The 25,934-nt window shown below is 40.4% G+C and overlaps 2 protein-coding genes and 1 pseudogene across 5 annotated transcripts in view; 2 read left to right on the top strand and 1 right to left on the bottom strand.

The window, feature by feature from the left end:
- Positions 1-1,062: 1,062 nt before the first annotated feature.
- The window catches only part of LOC110068444 (uncharacterized), a 29,324-nt gene continuing 4,452 nt past the window's right edge, over positions 1,063-25,934 (bottom strand). For 2 of the 3 annotated variants that reach the window (XM_089286333.1, XM_089286335.1), the window contains exons 3-11: positions 24,216-24,270; positions 21,902-23,126; positions 21,375-21,512; positions 20,802-20,900; positions 19,586-19,660; positions 18,613-18,756; positions 9,151-9,261; positions 7,964-8,050; positions 1,063-7,240 (exon numbers count right to left, since the gene is read on the bottom strand). In XM_089286333.1, the coding sequence (XP_089142459.1) occupies positions 2,931-7,240; positions 7,964-8,050; positions 9,151-9,261; positions 18,613-18,756; positions 19,586-19,660; positions 20,802-20,900; positions 21,375-21,512; positions 21,902-23,126; positions 24,216-24,233 (6,207 nt within the window). In that variant the 5' untranslated portion in view covers positions 24,234-24,270 and the 3' untranslated portion in view covers positions 1,063-2,930. The remainder of the gene's footprint in view (positions 7,241-7,963; positions 8,051-9,150; positions 9,262-18,612; positions 18,757-19,585; positions 19,661-20,801; positions 20,901-21,374; positions 21,513-21,901; positions 23,127-24,215; positions 24,271-25,934) is intronic. The other variant, XM_089286336.1, reaches the window with a different exon arrangement.
- On the top strand, positions 11,345-12,492 carry LOC149113741 (uncharacterized). Its single transcript, XM_089287225.1, has 2 exons — positions 11,345-12,353; positions 12,449-12,492. The coding sequence occupies exons 1-2, from the start codon at positions 11,345-11,347 to the stop codon at positions 12,490-12,492; spliced, it is 1,053 nt and encodes a 350-aa protein (XP_089143351.1).
- Positions 12,542-15,503, top strand: LOC149113742 (uncharacterized; annotated as a pseudogene). The gene is made up of 2 exons (XR_016206514.1): positions 12,542-13,550; positions 14,602-15,503. The product of XR_016206514.1 is annotated as an uncharacterized LOC149113742 (transcript).

Raw genomic sequence — 25,934 nt, forward strand, 5'->3', positions numbered from 1 at the left:
TATAGGTGTTTTCAACGGGACATACTGTTGCTGCAGCCAACTATTCTGTCACCAAAATGACCGTAACGTGTTCACCAATGACTGGCCGTTTGTTTGATATCATTATCAGTATTGTATCAACTGAAAAAGTGTCAGCATTGACTCATCAAAGAACAAGTTCTGAAAACATGCTGGGGATGTCGCGGATGCTCGTCAGAATGTTCTACTTTAGCCATGGGAAAAAAAGGTATGAATTCCGGTATCTATTAGAGGTACTTTTCAGCCCGCACTCTCACACAATTACCTCAACCCAAACCACGCCATAATCAACTCTACCCCCGGCCTCCCCCACCCGCCCCCAGACAGACACTCCCTAATATTGTCAACTCTTTGACTCCCGTTCCTTTGCCCCCCAATGCACTGCTGATATCAGAAGAGGTATAAACATCATGCCTCCACACTTAAACTGTAACAAAGAGCAGTTCGTTCTATGTTATGGAAGGTAGACAATTAGCTCTCAAGTAATTTGGTGTGCTGGAAATTAACCCACGCATTTCCTTCTGGGCGTTAGCTCTAGAAGTGAAAATTTATACGGGACCATACGAGGTAAAGAAAATTCTTTGACCTTGGTGGTATTTGAAGCCATGATCTCCAGATTAGATAACTGTTGCTCTATCGAGATACTAGGCCAGGCGATTGTACCTTAGATCTCAATCTTACAAGGGTTTGTTTGATACAAAACAATTGGCAGTTAGTCCTGTGGATTGGGTATACTCGCCCCTGGGTATATTAAATGAATCTGTTCTGGCCCGGGTTGTTCGAAAGGTGAATAACGCTATCCAATGGATGAATCACTATCCACCAGATAAATCACTATCCAGCGGATAGCATGGTTTGTTTTGTTAACACTTATCCACCAGATAGCGATTTATTCAGTGGATAGCGTTATCCGTCTTATGAACAACTGGGTACTGTACTGCAGGGATAATCTTGTGTGCTCTTGACAAATGACCATCACTGATATAACAGTAAAGAATATTTGCACTTGCACAAGTCCAAGACCCCAATTTAGTGAGACAGCCATGAAAAATACAAATCATTTATTGAGATCATGCATCTCGTTCTACTACATACAATTTTGTTACTCCACTTTCTTAGTGGGATATAACCTTTGAGTATGCCGAGTGCATCTTTATTACTTAGTAGTAACTGTCCAGCTGTAAATGTTCATGTTTTTTTGTTCTGATACAAAACAAGGTTTTAGAGGATTAGTGTAATCCTCTCAACTCTAATATATATTTGTTATTAGTAATTATTGGCAATAAATGTTCTTCAGTTCCCCTGATTAAGGATACAGTAATCCTTAATGTAAATGTTCAAAGTTCAAAGGAGTTTGATTAAGAACTCTACAAAAATAGGAAATGAGAATTTCCCTTTCTTCTCAAAAGAAAAGCTGCAAAAAAATTGCAATTCCTTAGGTTACAAGTTGGCAAATTTATATTGCTTTGACATGCTTGACATCAAAGCACTTAGTACAAAGCTTCACGTATGTGTATTTACAAATACCCTGTACTTCAAGTCGCACAACAAACAGTTCTTTTCAAACAGTATTCTACAGGTTTAAAACAAATATCACACCAAAAAGCATCAAGTTTAACATACAACATAATACAGTAAAAACCCACATATAAGAACCTACAATAGGTTTTTTCAAGTTGGATGTCAGGCCACCTAGGTTCTTAATTTTCGTTTTTTTTTTTTTTTTTTTTTTATAAAACAACTTGTTCTCATGGGTATGGCCTTTATAGTGAATAATTCACACATTTTTCTTGACATGCAGAAGCCACAGTAAAAGAAAATAATCTCACCCTGATGCCTGTATTATATTTGAAAAAACTCTATAATTTGAAAATAACGACCTGCATTGAAATTTTAGCCGAAAATGGTTCCTATGTGAAGGGCGCTTAACTGAGAAATTTTAGCCTTACAGGTTCATAAATTTTCGGCTCTTATAAGTGGGTTTTCACTGTATGCTGAAAAAAGCCAGAAGTTCTTTCACATGGCTACATCCTTTGCGTCTAACAACCACATTGCTGCATCTGTGTTTGATTATGTGCTGTAGAAAACCAGCCCCAAAGTAAGAGTTCATGGTTCGGCACATGTGCAAGCCATACAATTTGCGGTAGAGGCTATATTTCCTATTACAATTTGTTTGTATGTTCCGACTCCCAAGCATCACAAAAATTAATTCCATCATTTATCAAACAATCGGCTGTGAGTATATAACTCATGCGTGTGTGCCAAATAAAGCCTTCGTGCCAAATAATAGTAATGCACATATTTTCTTTGTCTCTTTTTGTTTAGTTATTATTTTGTTATTAACTAATTATCCTGTTCATAACTGATTCGCCTATGTTAGCCTATTGCTACCCGCGCATTAGTCTTAATTGTATTCATTTATTTTTCTTAACTGGAAATAAATTAAGTGTACGTGCATAATAAGACATTCAGCACTGAATTCGAAATTTTTCTTTAAATCCACCAAAATCTTCCTTGGAATATGGGCCTCAGTCGTTCTGCTTGTACAAATAGTAGTCCAAGAATGCTGCGATGTATGTGGTTCAGTGAGACACTTTAGGTCACACCATAGATATAGCTTCCACATGTGCCAAACTATGAATCTCGGTTCTCGAGTCCTTGTTTCTTACTGCACAAGCTTGACAAAATAAGATACTCTCTAGGGTTCCATTATGGGTTGGATTTTGATTGGCTTTTAATACAAAGTGAGAGCAGAGTAAAACACCACCTACTCGATTGAGCCACCTGTTTAGGCATGTACAATTTAACCAGAAGACAGATCTTTACAAAATTCCATTCAGAAATTTCCAGGGTAGCTCGCTTTCCATGCAGCCCATGAAAGTACAATGAGAATTTGAATTTGTTCTTATGCTTTAGTTTAGTTTAACACTGTCTTCTCCATAGAAGCTTACTGAAATACTAAGTGAAGTTAATGACTCAATTTCTTCCAAAGATTTACACCAGAGGTAGTAACGATCTCTAGTTATACCAACGTGGTCATCAATTGCAAGTCTGAGGGTTGTCAATGAACAACGTTTTGCAAAACTGTCAGATAGATTGTATCCCCAGCTGCATTTGCTGTCAGCGAAGTTGTGGACTGTAAGACTGAATGTAGTCAATGACTTGTTATTCGACAAACCTTCACCCAGAGCCTTTCCCCAGCTGCCTGTTGTGTCAGCGTAGTTGTGGACTGTAAGACTGAATGTAGTTAATGACTTGTTACTCGACAAACCTTCACTCAGACCGTTTCCCCAGCTGCCTTCTGGGTCAGCATAGTTGTGGACTGTAAGACTGAATGTAGTCAATGACTTGTTATTCGACAAACCTTGACCAAGACCGTATCCCCAGCCTACAGATGTGACGGCGTAGTCGTGGACTGTAAGACTGAATGTAGTTAATGACTTGTTATTCGACAAACCTTCACTCAGACCGTTTTCCAAGCTGCCCTCTGTGTCAGCAAAGTTGGGGACTGCAAGACTGAATGTAGTCAATGACTTGTTATTCGACAAACCTTGACCAAGACCGTACCCCCAGCTGCCTTCTGTGTCAGCGTAGTCATGGACTGTAAGACTGAATGTAGTCAACGACTTGTTATTCGACAAACCTTGAAACAGAAAATATCCACACCTTATTCTTGTGTCAGCGTAGTTGTTGACTGTAAGACTGAATGTAGTCAATGACTTGTTATTCGACAAACCTTGATCCAGACAGTATCCCCAGCTGCCTAATGTGCCAGGGTGGTTGTGGACTGTAAGACTGAATGTAGTTAATGACTTGTTATTTAACAAACCGTGATCAAGACCGTATCCCCAGCCGCCAGATGTGCCAGCGTATTCGTGGACTGTAAGACTGAATGTAGTCAATGACTCGTTATTCGACAAACCTTCACCCAGAGCGTACCCCCAGCTGCCTACTGTGTCAGCGTAGTTGTGGACTGTAAGACTGAATGTAGTCAATGACTTGTTATTTGACAAACCTTCACCCAGACCGCATCCCCAGCCGCCAGATGTGCCAGCGTAGTCGTGGACTGTAAGACTGAATGTAGTTAATGACTTGCTATTCGACAAACCTTGACCCAGACCGTTTCCCCAGCTGGTTTCTGCGTGAGCGTAGTTGTGGACTGTAAGACTGAATGTAGTCAATAACTTGTTATTCGACAAACCTTGACCCAGACCGTTTCCCCAAATGCCTGATGTGTCAGCGTGATCGTTTACTTCAAGACTGAATTTAGTCAATGACTTATTTTGCGACAAACCTTCATCCAGACCGTACCCCCAGCTGCCTTTTAATTCTGTGCCAGCGTAGTTGTGGACTAAATGAAGGTGGCTGTCTACGGGAAAACTTAACTGAGTAAGTGACTTGCTTCCTAAAAAGATTTCCCTCACTTCATGCGGTGTTAAGTTACTGATGTCAATCGGAAGTGCAGATGAAGTTGTACAATTATTCTGAGCACTTAAACATTCCCAGTCTTCTGTCGCCAAACCATCCACGTTTAGAATGAAAGACTGCAGTTGACCTTCTCTGTGCAACCTTTGCAGGGCAGTTTGTCCACAACTCGTAATTTCACCACTCAGGTTAATGGTCAGTGAAAGGTGTACATTGCTAGTAACAAAAAAGTTTGTCAGACGATCAGCAACGTTATTGCTCACTTTACCATTGACATTCAATGTAAGCCTGGATAATGGCGAAGTTTGTAGCAAGCGACCGCCAAGGATGTCTACGTTATGGACACTCAACTCGCCCCACAAATTTAAGGTCAAGGTCTTTTCTAAGAGGCCAACTCTTGAGATCGGATCAAGAAGGGAAAATGAAGCATCTACAAATTTGCCTTTCGTGTTTGGATGGAGTGTAAGAGATTTCCAAGACTTGGTTGCTGTCAGTTCGTGAATCTTATCAACCACTCTTGTCCAATGTTCTGGCAAATCGCCAAGAACTTTTAACGCTAGAGAGTGCAAAGTTCTGTTTAGTAGAAAACCGTTTGCAAGCAAAGTGGCCCCATGATTGCTTACACTTCCATGGATGACGACAGTGAAAGACTTCAAAGTGGTTTCTTCTGAAAGTCCCTCACTTAAAGCAGAAGCCAAGCAGTCCTCCATATCGCCAAAAAGGGTCAATGTGAAAGAGATGAGCGATCTCTTGGATAACAACAGTTTAAAGGCGTGAACAGCTGTGCTATCTGGAACATCGTAATACTTCAGGTCGACTGACTCCAACTGTGTGCTTTTCAACAATCCAGTGCCGCTGACATCACCGGCCCAAGCAGTACTGTTACTAAATAGTTTCAACTTTACAGTTGTTAGTGAATTACATGATGACAATCCTGTTCCCAACCTGTCAGCCACATCTGCGGGAATGCTCCTAAATGTTTTGAGAGTCAACGAAGACAGGGACGAATTAGATGACAAACCTTTCAACAGAGAGCTTTCCAATAAACCTTTCCAATAAACCATGTCAGTAGAAATAACAAGATCTTTCAAAGTTTTACTGTCTTCTAGAATGCCATGCAAATCCTTTGCACTGTCCTCGTCGAGAGCATGCGCTTCAGGTAGGCTCAGTTTATGAAGCCACCATGGTTCTATATTACTGACATGTGAGGAGGCTTTGCATGCATATCGCACTAGTCTTGAAGTGTGCTGATCTTTGAGGCTCAATTCTAAACTCTGAGGTAAACTAATAGAACGGCAAACAACCATCGCCAAATCATTGGCAGCTTCACTCTCCTTCAGAAGTTCAAATATGAAAAGGCCATCTCCTTCAAGACAATGGCAATACCACTTCCCGCAGAGAATCTCTGCAATCTGGTTGAAAAACATGGCTCCATCCTTGCCCAGAATACCAGCAGCAAACAAAAAGACTTGTCGGTATTTACCAGTGATATCACTCTTGTGTAATTGAAAGTTGTCAAAAACGTTGATGTTTTCTGTCATCAAGTGTATTAGGTATGCAGCAGCTAAAAACTCTTGAAACGTCCTGTGAAGAAAGTGATACTCGTGTTTTGGATTGAGCTTCTTAACACTGGCTTCCATGAAAACAAGGCCCACTCTGGCAGCTGAAACACCTCTGCCATTGGTTCTCACTTTTTCTAGCTTGTCCAGTTCCTCTTGTAAGAAAGAAGGACGTTCTTTTAGGAGACATCTCCAAGCCAATTCTCCCAATATCAACGTCCTGTCTTCAAATCGTTTCTCCAAAGCGATGTCATCTTTGTCAACTGCCATGCCATGTTTTGAGCAAAACCTCCTCAGCAGACATCGATAAATGATCTGATAAAGCTTGGTGCGGTTAGATGGCAGTTCCCCTTTATGGTCTTCAAAAACGATGCAGAGGAGAAGTAAATTCAGTGGATTGTTCCGCAGTGCATGCAGAGAAGTGTTTTCTTGAATAGCTTTAATCAGGTGTTCTCCTTTCTCCAAATGTACTGGGTCGATATTTTTGAAATGTTTTCTGATGTACTCAGAAGCATCTTCAATGGTAAACCCATTAATCTGCAAAAGAGCATCAAAGACGTGACGTTGTCGAAATTCAATTCCCTTCTCTTGACGCGAGGTGGCTAAAACAGAACAACGTGACAAAACTTTTCTTCTCAACAGCTTATCAACAAATTGCTCTGCTACTTGTGGCAACTCATCAAGGCCATCCAAGATTATAAGAATCTCTTCCTGCTTCTTCTCATCCTTGATATAATCCAGTAGCTGTTTTTTCCTCTTTTCTGTTATGTCCTCCGGTAGCAATTGGTCGTCGATGGCTTGCATTGTATCTCCATCCATATCACGGCATTTCAGAAGTAACAACAGCTCGAACACAGGAAAATCATGCTTCTTGGGTATTGCTTTTCTTGCCCAATCATTTGCTATTTTTAAGCAGAAAGTTGTCTTGCCGATGCCAGGGCTTCCCTCTACAAGCACCATCCTGGCCTTTTCTTGACTTCTCTTCCCAGACTTGGAGTAGAGTCTTTGATACCCGCCCGATTTCTCCTGTTGCGTGTTAAGGTTAAAACTTTCATACATGTGAATCTCTTTATCCGTGAGTTGAAAAGTATTTGTTCTTCTCCATTTGACTTCCAACCTGGTGTAGACTTCATCAATAGGCAATTGGATGGTGTTCTCCCAAAGAAGTGGTTTCAAATTAGAACGTCTGATGTATTCATCTTCCAGAATTTTACGGAAAAAACGAGAATTAAATTTACCTGGAACGAAATGACAATTACTCTAAAGTCAGAAACATCGTATATGCTGTGCTGAAACTATCACATTAAATAAGATTTTGCTACAGTAAGTCAAAGCCTTAAAAGTAGCAGCACAATGAACAACTCTAACTACTGTGCAATTCCAAAAGTAACACTCCTCCCCAGAAAATAACAGTTCCCTGAAAGTGACGTTATTTTTTTAACTTCCTATTGAAACCCAAAAGTATTGGTCCCCCCAAAAATAACAGCCCACCCAAAATGGAGAGGCCCTTTGAAGAAGTCACTAAACAGAAACTCAAGAGCAATGCGGATGGAACAGCCTGACTGCAGTACTGAACAGCTTGAAAACTTTCTTGAAACTACGATTTTTTAGCTGTATTTGTCTACCCATGCAGTAGAGTCAAATGATATAGTGTTAACAGTTGTATTGTGATATAATGCGACCATAATATACTTTCGCCCTACAATGTTTAGGCCCAGGGCCCTTTTTGTTTATACAATATGTCTGCTTTGTTTACGTGGGAAGTTAGAAACATACATGAATGGAACTTTTAATTTCAAGTGTTACACGTCTGCTCTGTCTGAGAAGACTGTGAATTACCGTACAAACGTTTTTTAACCATCCGAAATTTATGGCTCCCCGAAAGCAGCAGCCCCTTTAGCCTGCTAAATCCGAAAGTAATTGGGGCTGTTATTTCGACCGGCCAGTGGAAATTGAATTACCTTTGCCATGCTCCTTAGGTTGAGAAACAGCACTGGGTAGCCACCTTTTACCCTGTTTTGGAGGATGTTCTCTGCTTTCTACAGAACCTAAAAGAAGAAAAATTTACTACACTCATGTACCTTACCAAAAAACAAAGAAGCAGCCTGCATGTACAAAGAGCTTTAAGTCATCAAGAGAAACACTTTTAACTACTACATTTTAATAACTAAACTAGAAAAGTAACTTAACCACCAAGGCTATTTTCAAGCACAAGCGGTTAGTCACAGCAGACTAGGGAAAGTCTTAGTGTGTGACTTTTTATGCAACATGAAGCTGTGCTTATATCCCTGCAGGCAACATGGGAACTGGTTATGCATAAATAAACCAATAAAAATAATTCGTTTGCTGGACCTTTGATCCTCTATAAGCTTACATTACATTCCAATGTTTTAAGATTTTCCTTTTGGCCTCATCTCAACTGAAGAGAAATATTGCAGACATGCCAATGCACTCAATCGTGTCTGTACGTAATAAGCATGCACATGTGTTGCCTCAAAACAATAGATGTATTTGTTGGCATCAACAGACAATGATTTAAGTAACCTTGAATTATTACAATACGTTCCTTTTGCACCTATCTATAACTATTAGAACTCCTGCTTTGAAGTAATAACAGCTAAAGCTGCCTGCACCCTACACCATCAAATACATGTATAGATGGAGATGGCTGGACAGTGATTCAGAAGAAGCCATGCAATTTGTTGTCATATACATATGCACATGAAGTATTAATACAGAGATTGTTTTCATTATGTAATACTTAATTTTAAATAATACATGCATCATTCAATGCAAACATCTATAATTTCCTTTCACATGTAAAAGGGGAACATTACGAGTTAGATGTCTGCACCAGTGCAGGCTATACAATTCTTGATAAAAGTTTGTAAGTTCTTTCTGTTCAAGGCACTTAACAATATGCCATTTATGAGTTGCCTTTTGCCTTTATGTCAAGACGAGACATTGTGCAAAACCATTCTTACGAAAATTCGTGCATTTTCATGCAAATCACACTCCTTTCCATATGAAACATTTTGCACAAGGACTTGTTTTAAAACAGAGGTAATAGTAACTTGGAAATGACCTATTGCAATTGCTTGTTAGAGAAAATTTGACAATTTATATCTCTGTGTATTACAAGCTGTACCTTCGTGAAGAACTTCTAGATGAGTCGGTTTTTCAAAACTTCGAGAAGGTACACCGGAAAGTACTGGATTACACTCCACTGTCGATGGATGCCAAGTACCTACAGATCGACCTTCAAGCAGAAACATATGTAAAAGATATTGTCTTCCTGATAATTATTTCTGCTGCAGTTGACTGTGCACTGTGGATGTGTATGTTTATAACTATAGATACTGTTCAGGAGAGCGTGACGTTGTGTTACATGTACCTTATTTAGGGATGAGTGACAGAGATCAAATGTCAAGTACTTTTAGGTAGTTCCACGCGGTTTTTGGATAGTGCAAGTCGAGTATTCACCATGGAGGTTTTTCCTAGTCAAAATAAAGTCAAACGTTGAGTTTGACCGCGGATTTATTGCGTCATTCTTAACATTTTTTGGCGACCACGACGGGTGAGTATGAGCGAGTGGAATTTATTGTGCTCAAGGTTTGTTATTCGCATCGCTTCGCATCATAGTTTGGATTTATTACTCCCGGGCTTTTCGCATCGTTTCGCTTCGCGTTTGCAGTGGAATTGGCAATCTTGGATTCACCGTTTGGAACTGTACGAAGGATTTATCTGGATTGAGTTAGCAGATAATATCGTGCTCAAGGTTTGTTGTTCGCATCGTATTTGGATTTTGCTATTTGCTGCCATCGCTTCGCATCGTATTTGTCGTGTTGGATTTTTTACTTGGCCATCTTGGATTTCGTCTTATGGAACTTCGCAAAGGAATTATAGTGGAATTACGACTTAAATCATCGAGGAGCTTTCAAACACTGTCTAAAACTCTGGGAGGTTTTTACTTCATGTGTTTTCGCTTCACTGTTTTGTTGTTGTGCATCGTTATTTTGGCGTGGAACTATCATTCATTGGACTCGTTCGCGAGGAATCAACAATCGAATCAACAAGGTCTTGAACATTGTCGAGCATTTGACAAGGGTTTTTTTCTTTACATCGCTCGATTATGCCGACGATAGGAGAGTCTGAAGAAGTTAATGAAGAGGAAAGAATTCTAGAACTTAAACGAGAGAAGAGAGGCAGAAAGACTGCAGTTACGAAAGTGCGCCACAATTTAGAAAGACTGAACGTGAGTGGCGAAGATTCCGAGTCGGTTGAAAATGAAATCGAAACATTGTGGAAGGTATTGGATGCATGCCTCACTGTCATGGAAGAACTGCAAGGAGTTTACTTACGCTGAGGAGACAATGAAAAGAAGAAGGCCGTCGCGAAAGTAGCAGAGGGTCTGGAGAAGGAAGTAAACAATGTTATTGAAAAAGCGGAACGGGTAATAAAGGACATCTTCGAGAAAAAACATGCAAATGCAACAAAAGAGACATTGCTACAGAGGCCCTCGCCTATGACACGTGCTCAATCAACGCATTCACCTGCCCACAGCCAGTCGTCAAGTTCAGATCACTCAGGTAACTGTAACCAGCGACTTAAACCTTTGAGGGTACCAGTGTTTAGTGGTGAGAAAAGTAAATTCGAGGATTTCTGGGAGATGTTTTTGAGTCTTGTCGACCAAGGGGTGGAGCCAACAAATATTAAAATGGCTAGATTGCGACAGAGCCTTACGGGGACTGCTCTTGAGGCCATCAGGGGCATAGGAGTTTCAGAGACAGAATACAAGGAAGCCAAGAAGGAAATTCTCCAGTCTAAATTTGGTGGTGAGCGAAGAAAGTTACAGGCATATATGGACCAGATCGAAAAGATGCCTCCCTTGAAGAGCAATGATGTACAGTCATTCAAGCGATTTGCTGATCTTGTGCACATAGCTGTTGTGAAGTTGCAAGCAGAAGGGCGTGGCGGAGAGTTGGGGGAAGGTGCATTGCATAGTTTGCTGGTGAAGGAGTTTGCTGACAGCCAGGTTGAAAGCTACAGTCGCTGGCTGAGAGAACACGAGAAAGACAGGTCTGTGTTGAGCTTGAGGGATTGGTTGAAGGAGGAAGCGAGGATTCGGGTTGAGGCAGTCAAACTGGCACATGGAATCGAAGCTGAGACTGTTGGGGCTGCTATGGATAGTGGCAAGCAGGTTGACAAAGGTGGTCACATCAGGAATTTGTTCAGCGAAGGCAATAACTTTGGTAAAGAACCAGCAGTGCTTACAAGCGCTGCTGGTGTACTGTGGAGGAAACCACGGAGTGTGAACTTGTAGACGTTTCCAGAGTGTGGGAATGAACGAACGTTGGAATGTCGCAAAGGATAAACGACTTTGTTTTCGTTGCCTGGCAAGTGATCATGAAGGAAGAGCTTGTACTAAAGCTCGACCTTGTCACATTAATGATTGTAAAAGAAATCATCATCACTTATTGCATGGCTTTACACACGGCAACACAAAGGATGGGGGAGTGGTGTCTCCACGGGAGGGGGCACCAGCTCATACACACACATCGACCTCCAAGCAAGAGACAGCAACTGAGGCTCTTTCTCTTCGTACCGTGCCAGTGTGGTTAAAGGCAAATGACCGCAAGGTGAAGGTGAATGCTATGTTGGATGATGGTTCAAACGAGACCTTTCTTAATGAAGAGGTTGCAGGAGTTCTTAGTCTCAAGGAGAGATACCGCACAGTTACAGTTAATGTTCTGAACAATGAGGTGGAAACATTCCAGTCGATGCCTTTGGATGTGACAATTGAGAGCCTTGATGGGGAGTTTAGTAAAGACATTAAAGTAAAGACTTGCCCTAAAAGGGTAACTGGAAACTACAAGCTACAGTACTGGAAACAAGGTAAGGATAGATGGTCTCACCTTAAAGAATGTGACTTTGCTGAACCTGCCCAAGATGGCCTTGTGGATTTGCTGACAGGTGTGGACAATGCAGAGTTGCATTATTCCAGAGCAGATGTACGTGGTGAGGAAGGGGACCAGGTTGCCTGCCTGGGGCCTTTGGGTTGGACATGCATTGGCCCACCAGAAGGAAAGCAGTGGTCAGGAGCAAGGGAACACATTAGCCGTACTTTGTTTAACAGAGGGCCCAATGTCAGCGTCAGCTATGTTTGCTGTGATATTGATCGTACCTTAAAGGGATTCTGGGAGATAGAAAACTGTAGCATTGAGAGACATGACGCTGTGATTTTCACCGAAGAGGAGAACGAAGCCTTGAAGAAACTTAACGATTCGATTGGTTACACTGGAAATGGATACAAAATGGGAGTACCGTGGAAAGAGGATAAGCCTCTGTTACGTGATAATCATCACACAGAATTATCGCGGTTAGGCAAAACAGAAAATAAATTGAAGAACTGTGCTCTAGGAACAGAGTACTCGCAAATTATCCAGGCATATGTCGAGAAAGGTTACTTGCGAAGGGTCGAACCAGATGAACCGTTGCCACCAGAAGTTTGGTATTTGCCTCACTTCCCAGTCATCCGTATGGACAAGACTACGACTAAAGTACGCATTGTGTTCGATTGTTCTGCAAAAACGGACGGTGTCACTGAATTTGTGCAGGACCTAAATTGCAGAAGGATTTGTTTGATGTGCTTATTCAGTTCAGGGGGAACCCCATAGCTTTGGCATGTGACGTAAAGGAAATCTATTTGCAGGTGGAGATTGAAGAGAGAGATCGTCCTTACTTTTGACTATTATGGAGGGACCTTGATTCTAGCCATTAATCTGATGTCTGTGAGTTCAGTCGAGTAGTGTTTGGTAAGAACTCTTCACCAATGGAGGCTCCGTTTGTTGCTCAAGAGAATGCCAGAAGGCACCAGGATGTGTATCCATTGGCAGCTGAAACTGTGCTCAGATCCACTTACATGGATGACTCGATTGATAGTGTGCAAACTGTGCAAGATGGCATTCAGTTGTACAAAGAGCTGGACAGTCTGTGGGGAATTGCAGGCATGCAGGCAAGGAAATGGGTATCTAATTCCCTGGAAGTTGTTGCAGCCACGCCTGAAGCTGACAGAGCTACTGAGTTGTTGATTACTGCAGGGCAGGAACCTGTTGTCAAGACGCTTGGTGTTTCCTGGAATAGTACAGAAGATACGTTTACTATTTTGCTTGCAAACATATCTACAGAACTTCCAGTGACAAAGCGAAATGTACTGAGGAAGGTTGTGACCATATTCGACCCATTTGGGTCGGTGGGCCCTTTCGTCATCAAGGCGAAGATCCTGCCTCAGGAACTGTGGGCAAAGGGCTATGACTGGGATGGTGTTATTCATGAAATTGCAAGTAGAATCGGAAGTTGGTATTGGCAGCTTAGGAGCCTGGGTAATGTGCAGGTGCCTGGATGTCTGCGTGAAGCAAAGGAGGTAGTTGCTAAGAGAGTCATCACATTTGTGGATGCTTCACTGCAAGCTTGGGGGACTGTTGTATATTTACAGTGTGTATACAATGATGCTACCATTTCAAGTAGGTTGGTCGCTTCAAAGTGTAGGTAGGTAGGTAAAACTTTATTTATGCAGGGTGGCCCATTCAGCACAGTGGCTGGTATCCAGAGGGGCCCTGCTAAATACAATTTCTAAAAATATAAAATGTCTAATAGTTTAAAATAGTTATAAAAATAGAGTTAAAAAAAAACTAATGTCTAGTAGTTGAAATAGTTATATAAAAAGAGTTTAAAAAATTGAAACGAGTTACAAGCATGAACTGTTAGGGAAAAAAATAGATATCATAAATTAGATGATACACATAAACGATTTGCCTCAATGTTTACTGCACTCGTCGTTTAGCATGTATGCGGATGACACTGTTATCTATTATTCTGGATCTGAGGCTAGCAACATCAGGGAAAATTTACAAGAAGACCTCAACCGTGTTGAGCAGTGGTTGGTGAACAGTAAGCTAATACTAAACCAGAGCAAAACCAAAGGGTTACTCTTTGGAACAAGACAACTGCTGCAAACCACCTCAGACTTTGTCCTGCAGATTCAAAGCAAGGACATAGAGAGAGTGACGAAGTTCACTTACCTTGGGACTATGCTCGATGAACAGCTTCACTGGAAAGAGCATATAGACACTACTTGTAAAAAAGTTAATAAGCGTCTAGGACTTCTAGCACGCATACGATCTTGCCTCACTCTTAAAGCAGCGAAGTGTGTCTACAATACCCTTATTGAGCCAATCTTAAGTTATACTGACACTGCTTGGGGTGAACTGTCTGTTGGCTCCAGCAAAAGTCTGCAGCGGTTGCAAAACCGTGCTGCCCGTATCATTCTCAAGCGTGACTCTTCTAGAGATACTTTTAATGTTTTAGGGTGGACTGACTTAGAAACCAACCGTAAAATCCACAAATGTGTTTTAGTTTTTAAATGTTTGCATAACTTAGTTCCTCAGTATTTAAGTAACTATTTCATTAGGAACTACAATGTACATGGTTACAACACTCGAAGGAAGGCTGACCTCCATCTACCCAAACCCAAACTTAGCCTTGGCAAACGTACTTTTAGATTTTCTGGCACAGCCCTTTTTAATTCACTACCTTGTAGGGTAGCACCGTTTAAGCCTATGACAGTGCCTCGGTTGGAACTTGCAGGAGCTGTATTGGGTTTGTGCTTGACACAGCATTTAACGCTTGTACTTGGACTACCCATGCAATCTGTAACATTTTATTCCAACAGCATGGATGTGCTGTGATGGATTTGGGGTCATGGGAGGAGCTTTTGTCCCTTTGTTGCTAATCGTATCGGGGAGATATAGATGGTGACAGAGCCATCGCAGTGGCAACATGTACCAACAGGAGAAAATCCAGCTCATCTGTGCACAAGGGGAGCAACACCAGACGAGCTATCAGAGGCTGGTTGGTTGATCTCACTCTGGTGGCGTGGACCAAAGTGGCTACTGTCAGAGGATAAGGCTGGTTGGTCTAAGATGGATGTATGGAGTCGCCCCCCTTCATTACCGGAATTGAGGACATCAGACCGTAAGGAAGGGGAAGATGTTGCAAATGTTCTAACATGTCGCCTATAGAGCCCAGTGAATCAAGGAGGAAAGGGAGGAGCGAAACCAAAGTGTGCAGACTGGAGGCTTGAACCCACACGTTTTTCAAGTTGGACACACTTAGTGCGGCTACAGGCCATGGTGTGGCAAGTGATCTACAATATGCACAGTCCAAAGAGAGGATAAAAGGACAAGAACTGTTGCCAGAAGAAAAATTGCAGAGGAGGAAATTATGAGTCAAGCACAATTGGAGGCATTTCCCACAGAGTACATGGCATTATTGACGGGAAAGGAGATTCAAAAGAAGAGTTCACTGAGCAAGCATGTTCTTGGTTGGACGATCAAGATGTGCTGCGATGTGATGGTCAACTTCAATTCGCTGAATGTCTTCCGTGCGATGTTACGTTTCCCATTATAGTGCCAAGGGTTCAGTGGGTGAGAAGACTGGTAGTAAAGTATTACCATGAGTTGTCTAACCACAGTGCTGGGACAAACTTTGTGCTATCGCAGATTAGTGGAAGATTCTGGATTGTTGCAGCACACGAGGAAATAAGAATGAATGCAGTGAGTGCAAGAACTGTAGGAACAAGCCAGCCACACAGATAATGGGGCCACTACCACAAGGCTGCGCTTCACATTTTGTGCATTTGACCAGACCACAGTGGACTATGCAGGTCTGTTCACCATTATACAAGGATGTGGGCGTCAATGGCTAAAGAGGTGGCTGTGTGTTTTTACACGCTTATCGACTCCAGCAGTTCATCTCGAAGTGGCGTGGGGGCTTAATACAGACAGTTTCCTCAATGCATTTACCAGATTTACTAGCAGACGAGTACCTAAGGAAATGATTAGTGATAATGGCACCAATGTCACTGGAGCAGTCAATGAACTCAAGGAACTTGTGGGTCAACTGAACAAAGATAAGATTCAGGGAACGACTGCACAGAAAGGAGTGAAGTGGACTTTTAACCCCCCAGGTGCTCCTCATTTTGGTGGAGCACGTGAGGTAATGGTGAAGGCAGCTAAGAAGGCAATATATGCAGTGCTAAGTAATAGTGATGTCACAGACAAAGAATTGATCACAGTTGTCACAGATGCTGAAAGCTTGCTTAACTCTAGACCACTCACCTATCAGTCAGCAAACATTAAAGATGATGTGCCGTTAGCATCCAATCACTTTTTGCATGGGCAAATGGGTGGGCAGTTTGCACCAGAGAGCATCGATACTACGAGGTTCAACCCACAGAAAAGGTGGCGCAAAGTCCAAGAACTGATCTCTCGAGTGAGGTCCAGGTGGTTGAAGGAGTACTTACCTATGCTGAATACTCGTCCAAAGTGGACCGACATCACCAAGGACCTTAAGAAAGGAGACATTGTGCTGGACCTGGAACCAAATCTGCCACGAGGGAAGTGGCCATTAGGCCATATTGTCGATACATATACGGGGAAAGATGGACATTCCCAAGTCGCGAAGGTTCAGTGTGGAGAAAAGACTGTGGTGCGACCAATCCACAAATTGGTACCACTCTTGTGACTTGTTAGACTTTTAAGTGAACTTTAGTTGAGGATTCTTAAAACTGTTATGTTTAATCATGTTTTACATACTGCGGTCCCCTCAGTGCAGAAAGGGGGAATGTTCAGGAGAGTGTGACATTGTGTTACATGTACCTTATTTAGAAATGAGTGACAGAGATCAAATGTCAAGTACTTTTACGTAGTTCCACGCGGTTTTTGGATAGTGTACGTGGAGTATCCACCATGGAGGTTTTTCCTTGTCAAAATAAAGTCAAACATTGAGTTTAACCGCGGATTTATTGTGTCATTCTTAACAGACACATTAAGTATAAGATTTCATTTACAAGTAAAATACCAATTTTTTGGGAGGAGGAAGGGGCTGGGTTTTTTTTCACAAACCCTTGCATAAAATGTACCAGTTACTGATTGAAAGTATTTTGTTTCTTTTGTATAAATATTTTTACTTCCTACCCCTTTTCCCTCATTTCTAAATTTATATAGTTACGTTTGACAGAGATCGATCTTTGTGCCAAAAGACTGTTATATTCAAGAAATACTGCAGATTACAAACCCTTGACATGAATTTTAGTGACTGCATTTTGACCCATTTAATTCTATCTGAATTTCTATTTTGTTTGCTCATGATTCTCACCTTGAAGAAGCCATGCAATTTGTCAGATACACATGCACCTGAAGTTAACTAACACATAGATTGTATTCACTATGTAATGTAATTTCAAATAATACATGTATCATTCAATTCTGGCCTAAATGCAAACATCTATTATTTCCTTTCACATGAAAAAGGGGAACATTATTAGTTAGATGCCTGTATGCAGGCTATACAATTCTTGATAATAGTTTGTAAGTTCGCTCTATTCAAGACACTTAGCAATATGCCATTTATGAGTTGCCTTTTGCCTCTATGTCAAGACGAGTCATTGTACAAACCATTCTTACGAAAATTTGTTTCATCTGTACTTCTATTTTCATGCAAATCACACTCCTTTCCGTATGAAACGTTCTGCACAAGGACTCATTTTGAAACAGAGGTAATGGTAACTTGGAAATGACCTATTGTAATTGCTTGTTAGAGAAAATTATAGACAATTCATATCTCAATGTATTAAAAGCTGTACATTCATGGAGAACTTCTAGATGAGTGGGTTTTACAAAACTTCGAGAAGGTACATGGGAAACCACTGGATTGCACTCCACGGTCAATGGATGCCCAGTACCTACAGATCGACCTTCAAGCAGAAAACATATGTAAACGATATTGTCTTCCTCACAATTATTTCTGTTGCAGTTGACTGTGCACTGTGGATGTGTATGTTTATAACTATACAAGTATAAGAATTCATTTACAGGTAAAAGACCAATTTTTTTGGGAGGAGGAAGGGGCTGGTTTTTTTTTCAGAAAGCCTTGCATAAAATCTATCAGTTACTGATTGAAAGTATTTCATTTCCTTTGTATAAATATTTTTACTCCCTACTCTTTTTCCCCTATTTCTAAATTTATATAGTTATGTTGTCATAATAGTTGCTTTTTAGATGTGTATAAAAAAGCTAATAATTGTTAAAATTATAAAAACCAAAACGTTTCCGACTGTACGGTCATCATCAGTGGTACATGATAGGAATTTACATACAACTTGGTTTTGTTCGATTAAGTTATTCCCGAGGGGAACAGTTTTTCAATGAAAGAATGTACTTGTTTAATCTGTTTAGGGTTGGTTTCTCGCAAGCAATTAACAGGCCTTTCATTATTTTCCTCTGAAAAGTGGTTTTCTCCGTGAATGCAATATTCCATGTGTACGCGTAGGTTGGGTGTTTTGCAAGGTGATGGGCCAGTTCGGAGTTGTGAGACTTCTTCTCGTGTTCTGCCTTTTGTACTATGAAGTTTCGATAGTTACATTTGACAGAGATCGATCTTTGTGCCAAAAGACTGTCATATCCAAGAAATACTGCAGATTAAACCCTTAATATCAATTTTAGCGACTGCATTTTGACCTATTTCAATTTTGTTTGATCCTGATTCCCACCTTGACAGAAGTCCTGGTTTATCCCTCCTTCTTCTTCTTCAAGATGAAATGTTGCACCAACGGGTTCTTCAGGTGCTGCACAAACTCCATGGGAGAGTGATAGACTGCTATCCACTGCTGAAGGCTGGCCAGTGCTGGAAAAACCTTTCAAGGGGAAAATAATGCAAGATTTAATACTACAGTTTTTAAAGTAATTATTGTGAACAAGAAACACACTGTACCAAAAATCCTTGCATGCACACCAGGTCATAATAAAAACTTAGTTTCTTATGTGAGCAGGCAACACCTGAAGTCAACCTGCAACTCTGGTTGACTTTTGAATTCTCCCAATCATTCCCCATGTTTGTATCAGCTGGCTAAACCTGGGTGGCTTTTACCATTTTTTTATGATTAGACTACATGTACAGTCATTTGGACTGTACATGTATGTACTGCATGCACATACAAGAGAAGTCATTTATTGAAAGCCAAAAGTAACGTTACCCCCGGAAGTAACAGCCCAGCCAAAAGTAGTGGCCCTTTGAAGAAGTCACAAAAAGAGAAACTCAAGCGCAATGTGGATGGAACAGCCTGACTGCAGTACTGAACAACTTGAAAACTTTCTTGCAACTATGATTTTTCAGCTGTATTTGTTTACCCATGCAGCAGATCAGTCAATGATATAGTGTTAACAGTTGTATTGTGATAAAATGCAGCCATTATACTTTCACCCTACAATATGTTTAGGGCCTTTTTTGCTCATACAGTCTGCTTTGTTTACGTCGGTAGTTAGAAACATATATTAACAGAACTTTTAATTTCAAGTGCTACACATCTGCTTTCTCTGAAAATACTGTGAATTCCTGTACAAACCTTTTTCAACCATCCGAAATTTACGGCTTACCGAAAACAGCAGCCCCCTTTGCCTGCTAAATCTGAAAGTAACGGGGGTGGCTTCTTTTGGAATTCTATGGCACTTTGAACAAGAAATTACCTTTGCCATGGTCCCTAGGTTGAGAAACATTGGCTAGCAGCCTTTTGCCCCTTTTTGAAGGATGTGCCCTGCTTTCTACAGAAATTAAAAGAAGAAAAATTTACTACACTCAGCACCTTAATTACCATCAAACAAAGAAGCAGAATGCATGTTCAAAGAGCTTTCAGTCACCAAGTGAAACACTTTTGATTATAATTTTTCAAAAGTAAACTAGAAAAGTAAATTAACCACCAAGGATATTTTCAAGCACAAGTGGTTAGTCACAGCAGACTACGGGAAGTCTTAGTGTGTGACTTTTTATGCAACATGAAGCTGTGGTTATATACCTGGAGGCAACATTGGAACTGGTAATGCATAAATAAACCAATAAAAATAATTCAATTGGTCTTTGATCCTCTATAAGCTTACATTACATTCCAATGTCTTAAGATTTTCCTTTTGGCCTCATTTCAATTAACTGAAGAGAAACATTGCAGACATTCCCATGCACTCAATCGTGTCTGTACATAATAAGCATGTGCATCAGTGTAGCCTCAAAACAATACAATGTGGTTGTTGGCATTAACAGACAATGTTTTAAGTAACCTTGAATTATTACAACACTTTCCTTTTGCACCTATCTATAACTGTAAGAACTCCTGCTTTGATGTTATAGCAGCTAAAGCTGCCTACACCCTACACCATTAAATACATGTATGGATGGAAATGGCTGGACAGTGATTCAGAAGCCATGCAATTTGTTGTCATATACACATGCACATGAAGTATTAATACAGAGATTGTATTCACTATGTAATACTTAATTTCAAATGAAACATGTATCATTCAATTCTGGCCTAAATGCAAACATCTATCATTTCCTTTCACATGAAAAAGGGGAACATTATGAGTCAGATGTCTGCACCAGTGCAGGCTATACAATTCTTGATAAAAGTTTGTAAGATCTTTCTATTCAAAGCACTTAACTATATGCCATATTTATGAGTTTCCTTTTGGCTCTATGTCAAGACGAGTCATTGTACAAACCATTCTCATGAAAATTTGTTTCATCTGTACTTTCATTTTCATGCAAATCACACTCCTTTCCATATGAAACGTTTTAAACAAGGACTGATTTTGAAACAGAGGTAATGGTAACTTAGAAAAGACCAAATGTAAATTATTGCTTGTTAGAGAAAATTAGACAATTCATATCTCAATGTATTAAAAGCTGTACCTTCTAGATGAGTGCGTTTTTTAAAACTTCGAGAAGGTACAAGGGAAAGTACTGGATTACAATCCACTGTCAATGAATGCCCAGTACCTACAGATCGACCTTCAAGCAGAAAACATATGTAAATGATATTGTTTTCAATAGTTAAATAACAAAATTAATTGTAACAACATTAACATTGACAAAATAAATTAATTATCGATGTGTATGTTTTATCATAACTATGCAAATATAAGATCTCATTTACAGGTAAAATACCTTTTTTTTAAGGGGAGAATGGTGGCTGGTTTTTTTTTTTTTTTTTTTTTTTTTTCACAAAGCCTTGCATAAAATCTACCAGTTACTGATTGAAAGTATTTAATTTTCTTTGTATAAATATTTTTCCTTCCTACCCCTTTCCCCCCATTTCTAAATTTATATAGTTACATTTGACAGAGATCAATCTTTGTGCCAAAAGACTGTTATATTCAAGAAACACTGCAGATTACAAACCCTTGACATGATTTTAAGTGACTGCACTTTTACCTATTTAATTGTTGCATCTGAATTTCTATTTTGCTTTCTCCTGATTCTCACCCTGACAGAAGTCCTGCTTGATCCCTCCTTCTTCTTCTTCTTCAAGATGAAATGTTGCACCGACGGGTTCTTCAGGTGCTGCACAAGCTCCATGGGAGAGTGATAGACTGCTATCCACTGCTGAAGGCTGGCCAGAACCTTTCAAGGAGAAAATACATGCACATGCAAGATTTAACACTGCAGTTTTGAAAGTAACTACGGACAAAAAACACACTGTATCAAAAATCCTTGCATGCACACCAGGTCATAATAAAAACTTAGTTTCTTTCATGAGCAGGGAACATGTGAAGTCTGATCTTAACCTGGAACTCTGGTTCACTTTTGAATTCTCCCAAGCATTCCCCATGTTTGTATCAGCTGGCTAAACCTGGGGGCATTTACCATTTTTTTTATGATTAGACTACATGTACACTGTCATTGGACTGTACATGTACGAACTGCATGTACATGCAAGAGAAATCACTCTGACTTACACAACAAGTTAGTAAATACAAGACTGCAAAATAAAGACCATGAATTTATCTTACCAAAAGTAAGATGCAGCATCTTTTCCACAAGATCACCACACTGTTTCTGCCAGCTGTACTTCGCAGCATACTTTTCACGAAGAAGGTTGGCATCTTCAAGTCGCACCTCTCTGTCTTTTTGACGGACAATTTTGATAGCCTTGGCCCATTCTTTGGGATCTTCTGAATCCACTAAATGAGAGAAACCTGAGGGAACTTTCTTCAAAGCATCTCCAAGTCCTGAGTTATCACTCACAAGAACAGGAAGACCAGCAGATAGAGCTTCTAGAGCAGTCAAGCCAAAGCCTTCAGTCCTTGATGGCATGATTGCCAGATCTACCTCACAGAACAATTTGGCTAGCTCTTCTCTACTTTCCTTAAAGCGGCGAACAGTTAGCTGACTTGGGGGGATACCATACTCGAGTAACTTTACTGCCACGTCATCCTCTTTTCCTGCTGGTGCTCCCACAAACATGAGTTGGTAGGATGAGTCTTTCAGTTCGGCGACCGCTTGTACAGCAATGTCGTAACCCTTCAACTTGAAATCTTCACTATCACCACGTCCAAAGACCAAAACACAGAACATACTTCTTTCTGCAGTGGCTTGCTGAACACTGTGAAACTCCGTGAAAATGCTTGGGGTGAGATTTATAACATCTTGATCCTTCCTACTGAAACGGAGGTAACGGGAGTAGGCATCTGCCAGCTTGGGTCCAACAGCAACAACTTGATCAGCCAGCTCACAGAGTTTTACTTCTGCTTGGTGTTTTTGCTCCCCTTTGAAAATTGCTTCTTCATAACTCTTGAACATCCCAAGTTCTTCAGGAGCCGTGTGGACAACTTGAACCCACTTGCAATCATACTGTCGTTTTATCAGTGGTATTTGTCGACCAAGGTGAAGACCATGTCCAATTACACAGTGAGGAAGATGATTTTTAGGCAAAGAGGCCAACCAATCAATTGGCTCAAATCCAGGAAGTTCTTCTGCTTCAATGAGCTGAACACTGTGACTTCCAGCAACTCTCTTATCTTCTTCGCTACACTTGGGGAGATAGACACAAACTTCCACATTAGGGTGTTTAGCAAATTCTATTGCTAGTTCTCTGCTGATTGTCGACAAGCCTCCCTTTGATGATCTCCATTCACTACTTAACAGAGTAACTTTCAATAATTGGTTGGTGTACTCTCTTTGTCCATCTTCCAGGCATTCCTGTGATGTCAAGGCTGCACTACGAAAGGATGATCCCTTCAACAGGAGATGATAACAACAATTCAAGAATTGATCAAATCAATTTAAGGACGTTCGCGCTAATTGTTTCTGTGCATCCTTACTGCGCACACAAATTCACATGCCACGTCATGCATAGAGCGTGCACACTAAGTACTAAAATGAGCAACGATAGGGCAGATGGCCATTGCTATAGCTTTGCCTGGATTTAACGATCCTGGATGTTTGGTGACCCCTACTTTTCTTTCCAGAAACAGATTTTATTTACAATTATCTCCACGTTGTCCAAAAATGAACAAAAATCAATGTGGGAAGTTAAAAAAAATTCAAGGTTTCTGTTCACAGGACTTCGAATCCTGCCATCTTACGGCTGCAAGGTGCCTGAAACTATGGTCGCTAAATGCAAACTTGTTCCTCACCAGTTGACTAAATTCACTTAATTAATAGGCCCACTTGAACAATACGTGGCAGAGGACATTTCACTTGAAAGATCTAATTGCATTATTTTTGGGCTTACAGACACTGTGGCCTTGTTTGCTAATGAAGCCCATTTTTTTGAGATTTAGGGTGTTCCTCTGGGCATGTTCTCTCCAAAACGAAGTCAATGACCCCCCATTTTTTCACATTTCTGACATAATTAACTCAGCATCTTACAGTGGTAAAAGTGTCAGAAAACTATCAATGTTGGAAAATTTTTGCACGAACGTCCTTAATTGGTGTCACTAACAGTCTGAAAAGGGTTTGGGCAATCTACTGTTAATTCAAACATGTAAAATTTTGTCACTGCCCAAGAAATTTTCCAAAGTAACAGGAAACCTCAAAACATGATGATACAATATGTAAATAGAACTGAGGCTTATTTTTTGTTTCAATGAAAAAATCAGATAAGTATGACATTGGTTAAAAGGTCCACTACTGAGAGTCATCGGATGCGATTTGAGGTTCATTATGTGAAAAAGCAAGATAGTGTGATTTTAAAAACCGTGTCATTATTGGTTTCAAACCTGAAATCTGTACCTTCATGTATTTCAGCCAAATAAAAGGTAATAAACCAAGCAGGATCAAATGAAAAGGAAAAACCATGAGGAGTTTAAAAGAAGAAATTACCTTTTCCAGCCTAGACATCACAGGAAGCCTTTAGAGAACAACTTGTATGCTCACACTAAAATATGGATTGAAGTAAATATATGTGTAAGCAAACATTGACTTGACTGCATAATTATGAAGAGTACTATAAGTGTCTGAATGAAGAGGTTGAAAAGAACTGCAATGATGTATAATTCTCAATAACTATGACATCAAAATAAACTCTAAATAAGCCTGTATAGCAAGTGTTCCCGCATCTTAGTGCACAAAATTTGAGGCACAAGCAAAAAACAGGAGGGAGAAGACTTCAAAAAATATAATGAAGAGAAGACTTCAAAAAATATATATATTGCACCAATGCAATTAAGTGAATGAACTAAACAAACAAACCGAGGAGAGGTTGCCATAAATTCAATGTGCAGAAATCCAGTATGCAAATTACTGCTCATTGTTAAAACCTAAATTCCTAAATACAGGGAAGTAAATGAAAGAAATGCAAAAGGAAGTTCAATAACAATAAATTTTCATTCAAGCCGAGGCAAAGAAACCTATTTAAAAGCCAAAAAAATGTTCAAAATTTTGCAGACATGCTTCACTGCATGTCAGCACTGTTCAGATTTATTCTTCACATTAAAGCAAAATCGAGCTTGAGCTTTTGCCGACGACTTTTTTGCAGTCATTTTATCGGTCACAGCATTACCAATCGTTCCAAAAGTTGAATTCAACTTGGAAGTAATACTGAACATTACTATTTTTGTTTTCTGAAATCTGGAAAACTACTTTAAATCCATGATTGATATTCAAAACTTACTTGAAAGCGTACAACTGATCATCATGTTTCGCGGCCGCTAGACTGCAAAACAGTCATATTTTTTGCAAACATGAGCAACGGTCAATATTTGAACGAAAGGTCTGGAGCGAGTGTAAAAATGGCGAGGGAGAGTGGGGAGAGACTCAAATGCCCTACGGGCGTGTGAGGCTTGCATGCTTCACACACGAGGATCGCCTTATGGCACTTCGCACCCTCTGAAAACATCCGAAAATGACTGTTTTGCAGTCGACGCAGCCGCTGAAGGAAGAAAAAATTCTTCACCAGAAAGGTTTGAGGACTCTGTACTCCTTGATCTTCCATATTCTGAGGCCACCAAAACATTCATTTGTATTTTTCCTTTCTATTGTAAATCTCAAAGCGGTAATTTCTCCGCATTAGGAATGAAAACAAGACCTTTAAAGTTTGTAGATTTGTCCTACAACACTCCATTACTGGGTTTATTGATTCCAGAAAATATCCATACCCTACCATGTGTGGCATCTTGGAATTGCGAGGGAGAGGGGGGTTTTCTTGGACTGGAATTCTGAAGGCATGGGGGGCTTACACAGTTCGGAATTCCACACGCATGGGGGGGTTTCAGCTCTGAATTTCCAGAGGGGGAAGATGGCGAAATCTTTAATTGAAATCGCTGATCTGATAACTTTTCTAGTTTGTAAATCAAGCACGAAGTGACTGCGAAGCAGCATAAAGATTGATCAGGTAGGTGTTGGCGTTCGTGCGTATGAATGAGCGGATGGGTTGTGCAGCAAGCTCCACATCGAAGAGGCCTAAAGTTGATGAATTAGTCGATAGATTAATAAAATATAAAACAAATCTGTGTTTCTTTGCAATCTTAAATTGTTGATCAACCACCTTGTGGCGTGCGAAAAACTCGCACCAGTCTCTCGTTACCAAGGTTGCATTACTAG

The sequence above is a fragment of the Orbicella faveolata genome, unplaced genomic scaffold, assembly GCF_042242905.1.
Source record: "Orbicella faveolata isolate gen_17 unplaced genomic scaffold, um_ofav_v1 contig_14, whole genome shotgun sequence".
Taxonomy (NCBI): Eukaryota; Metazoa; Cnidaria; class Anthozoa; order Scleractinia; family Merulinidae; genus Orbicella; species Orbicella faveolata.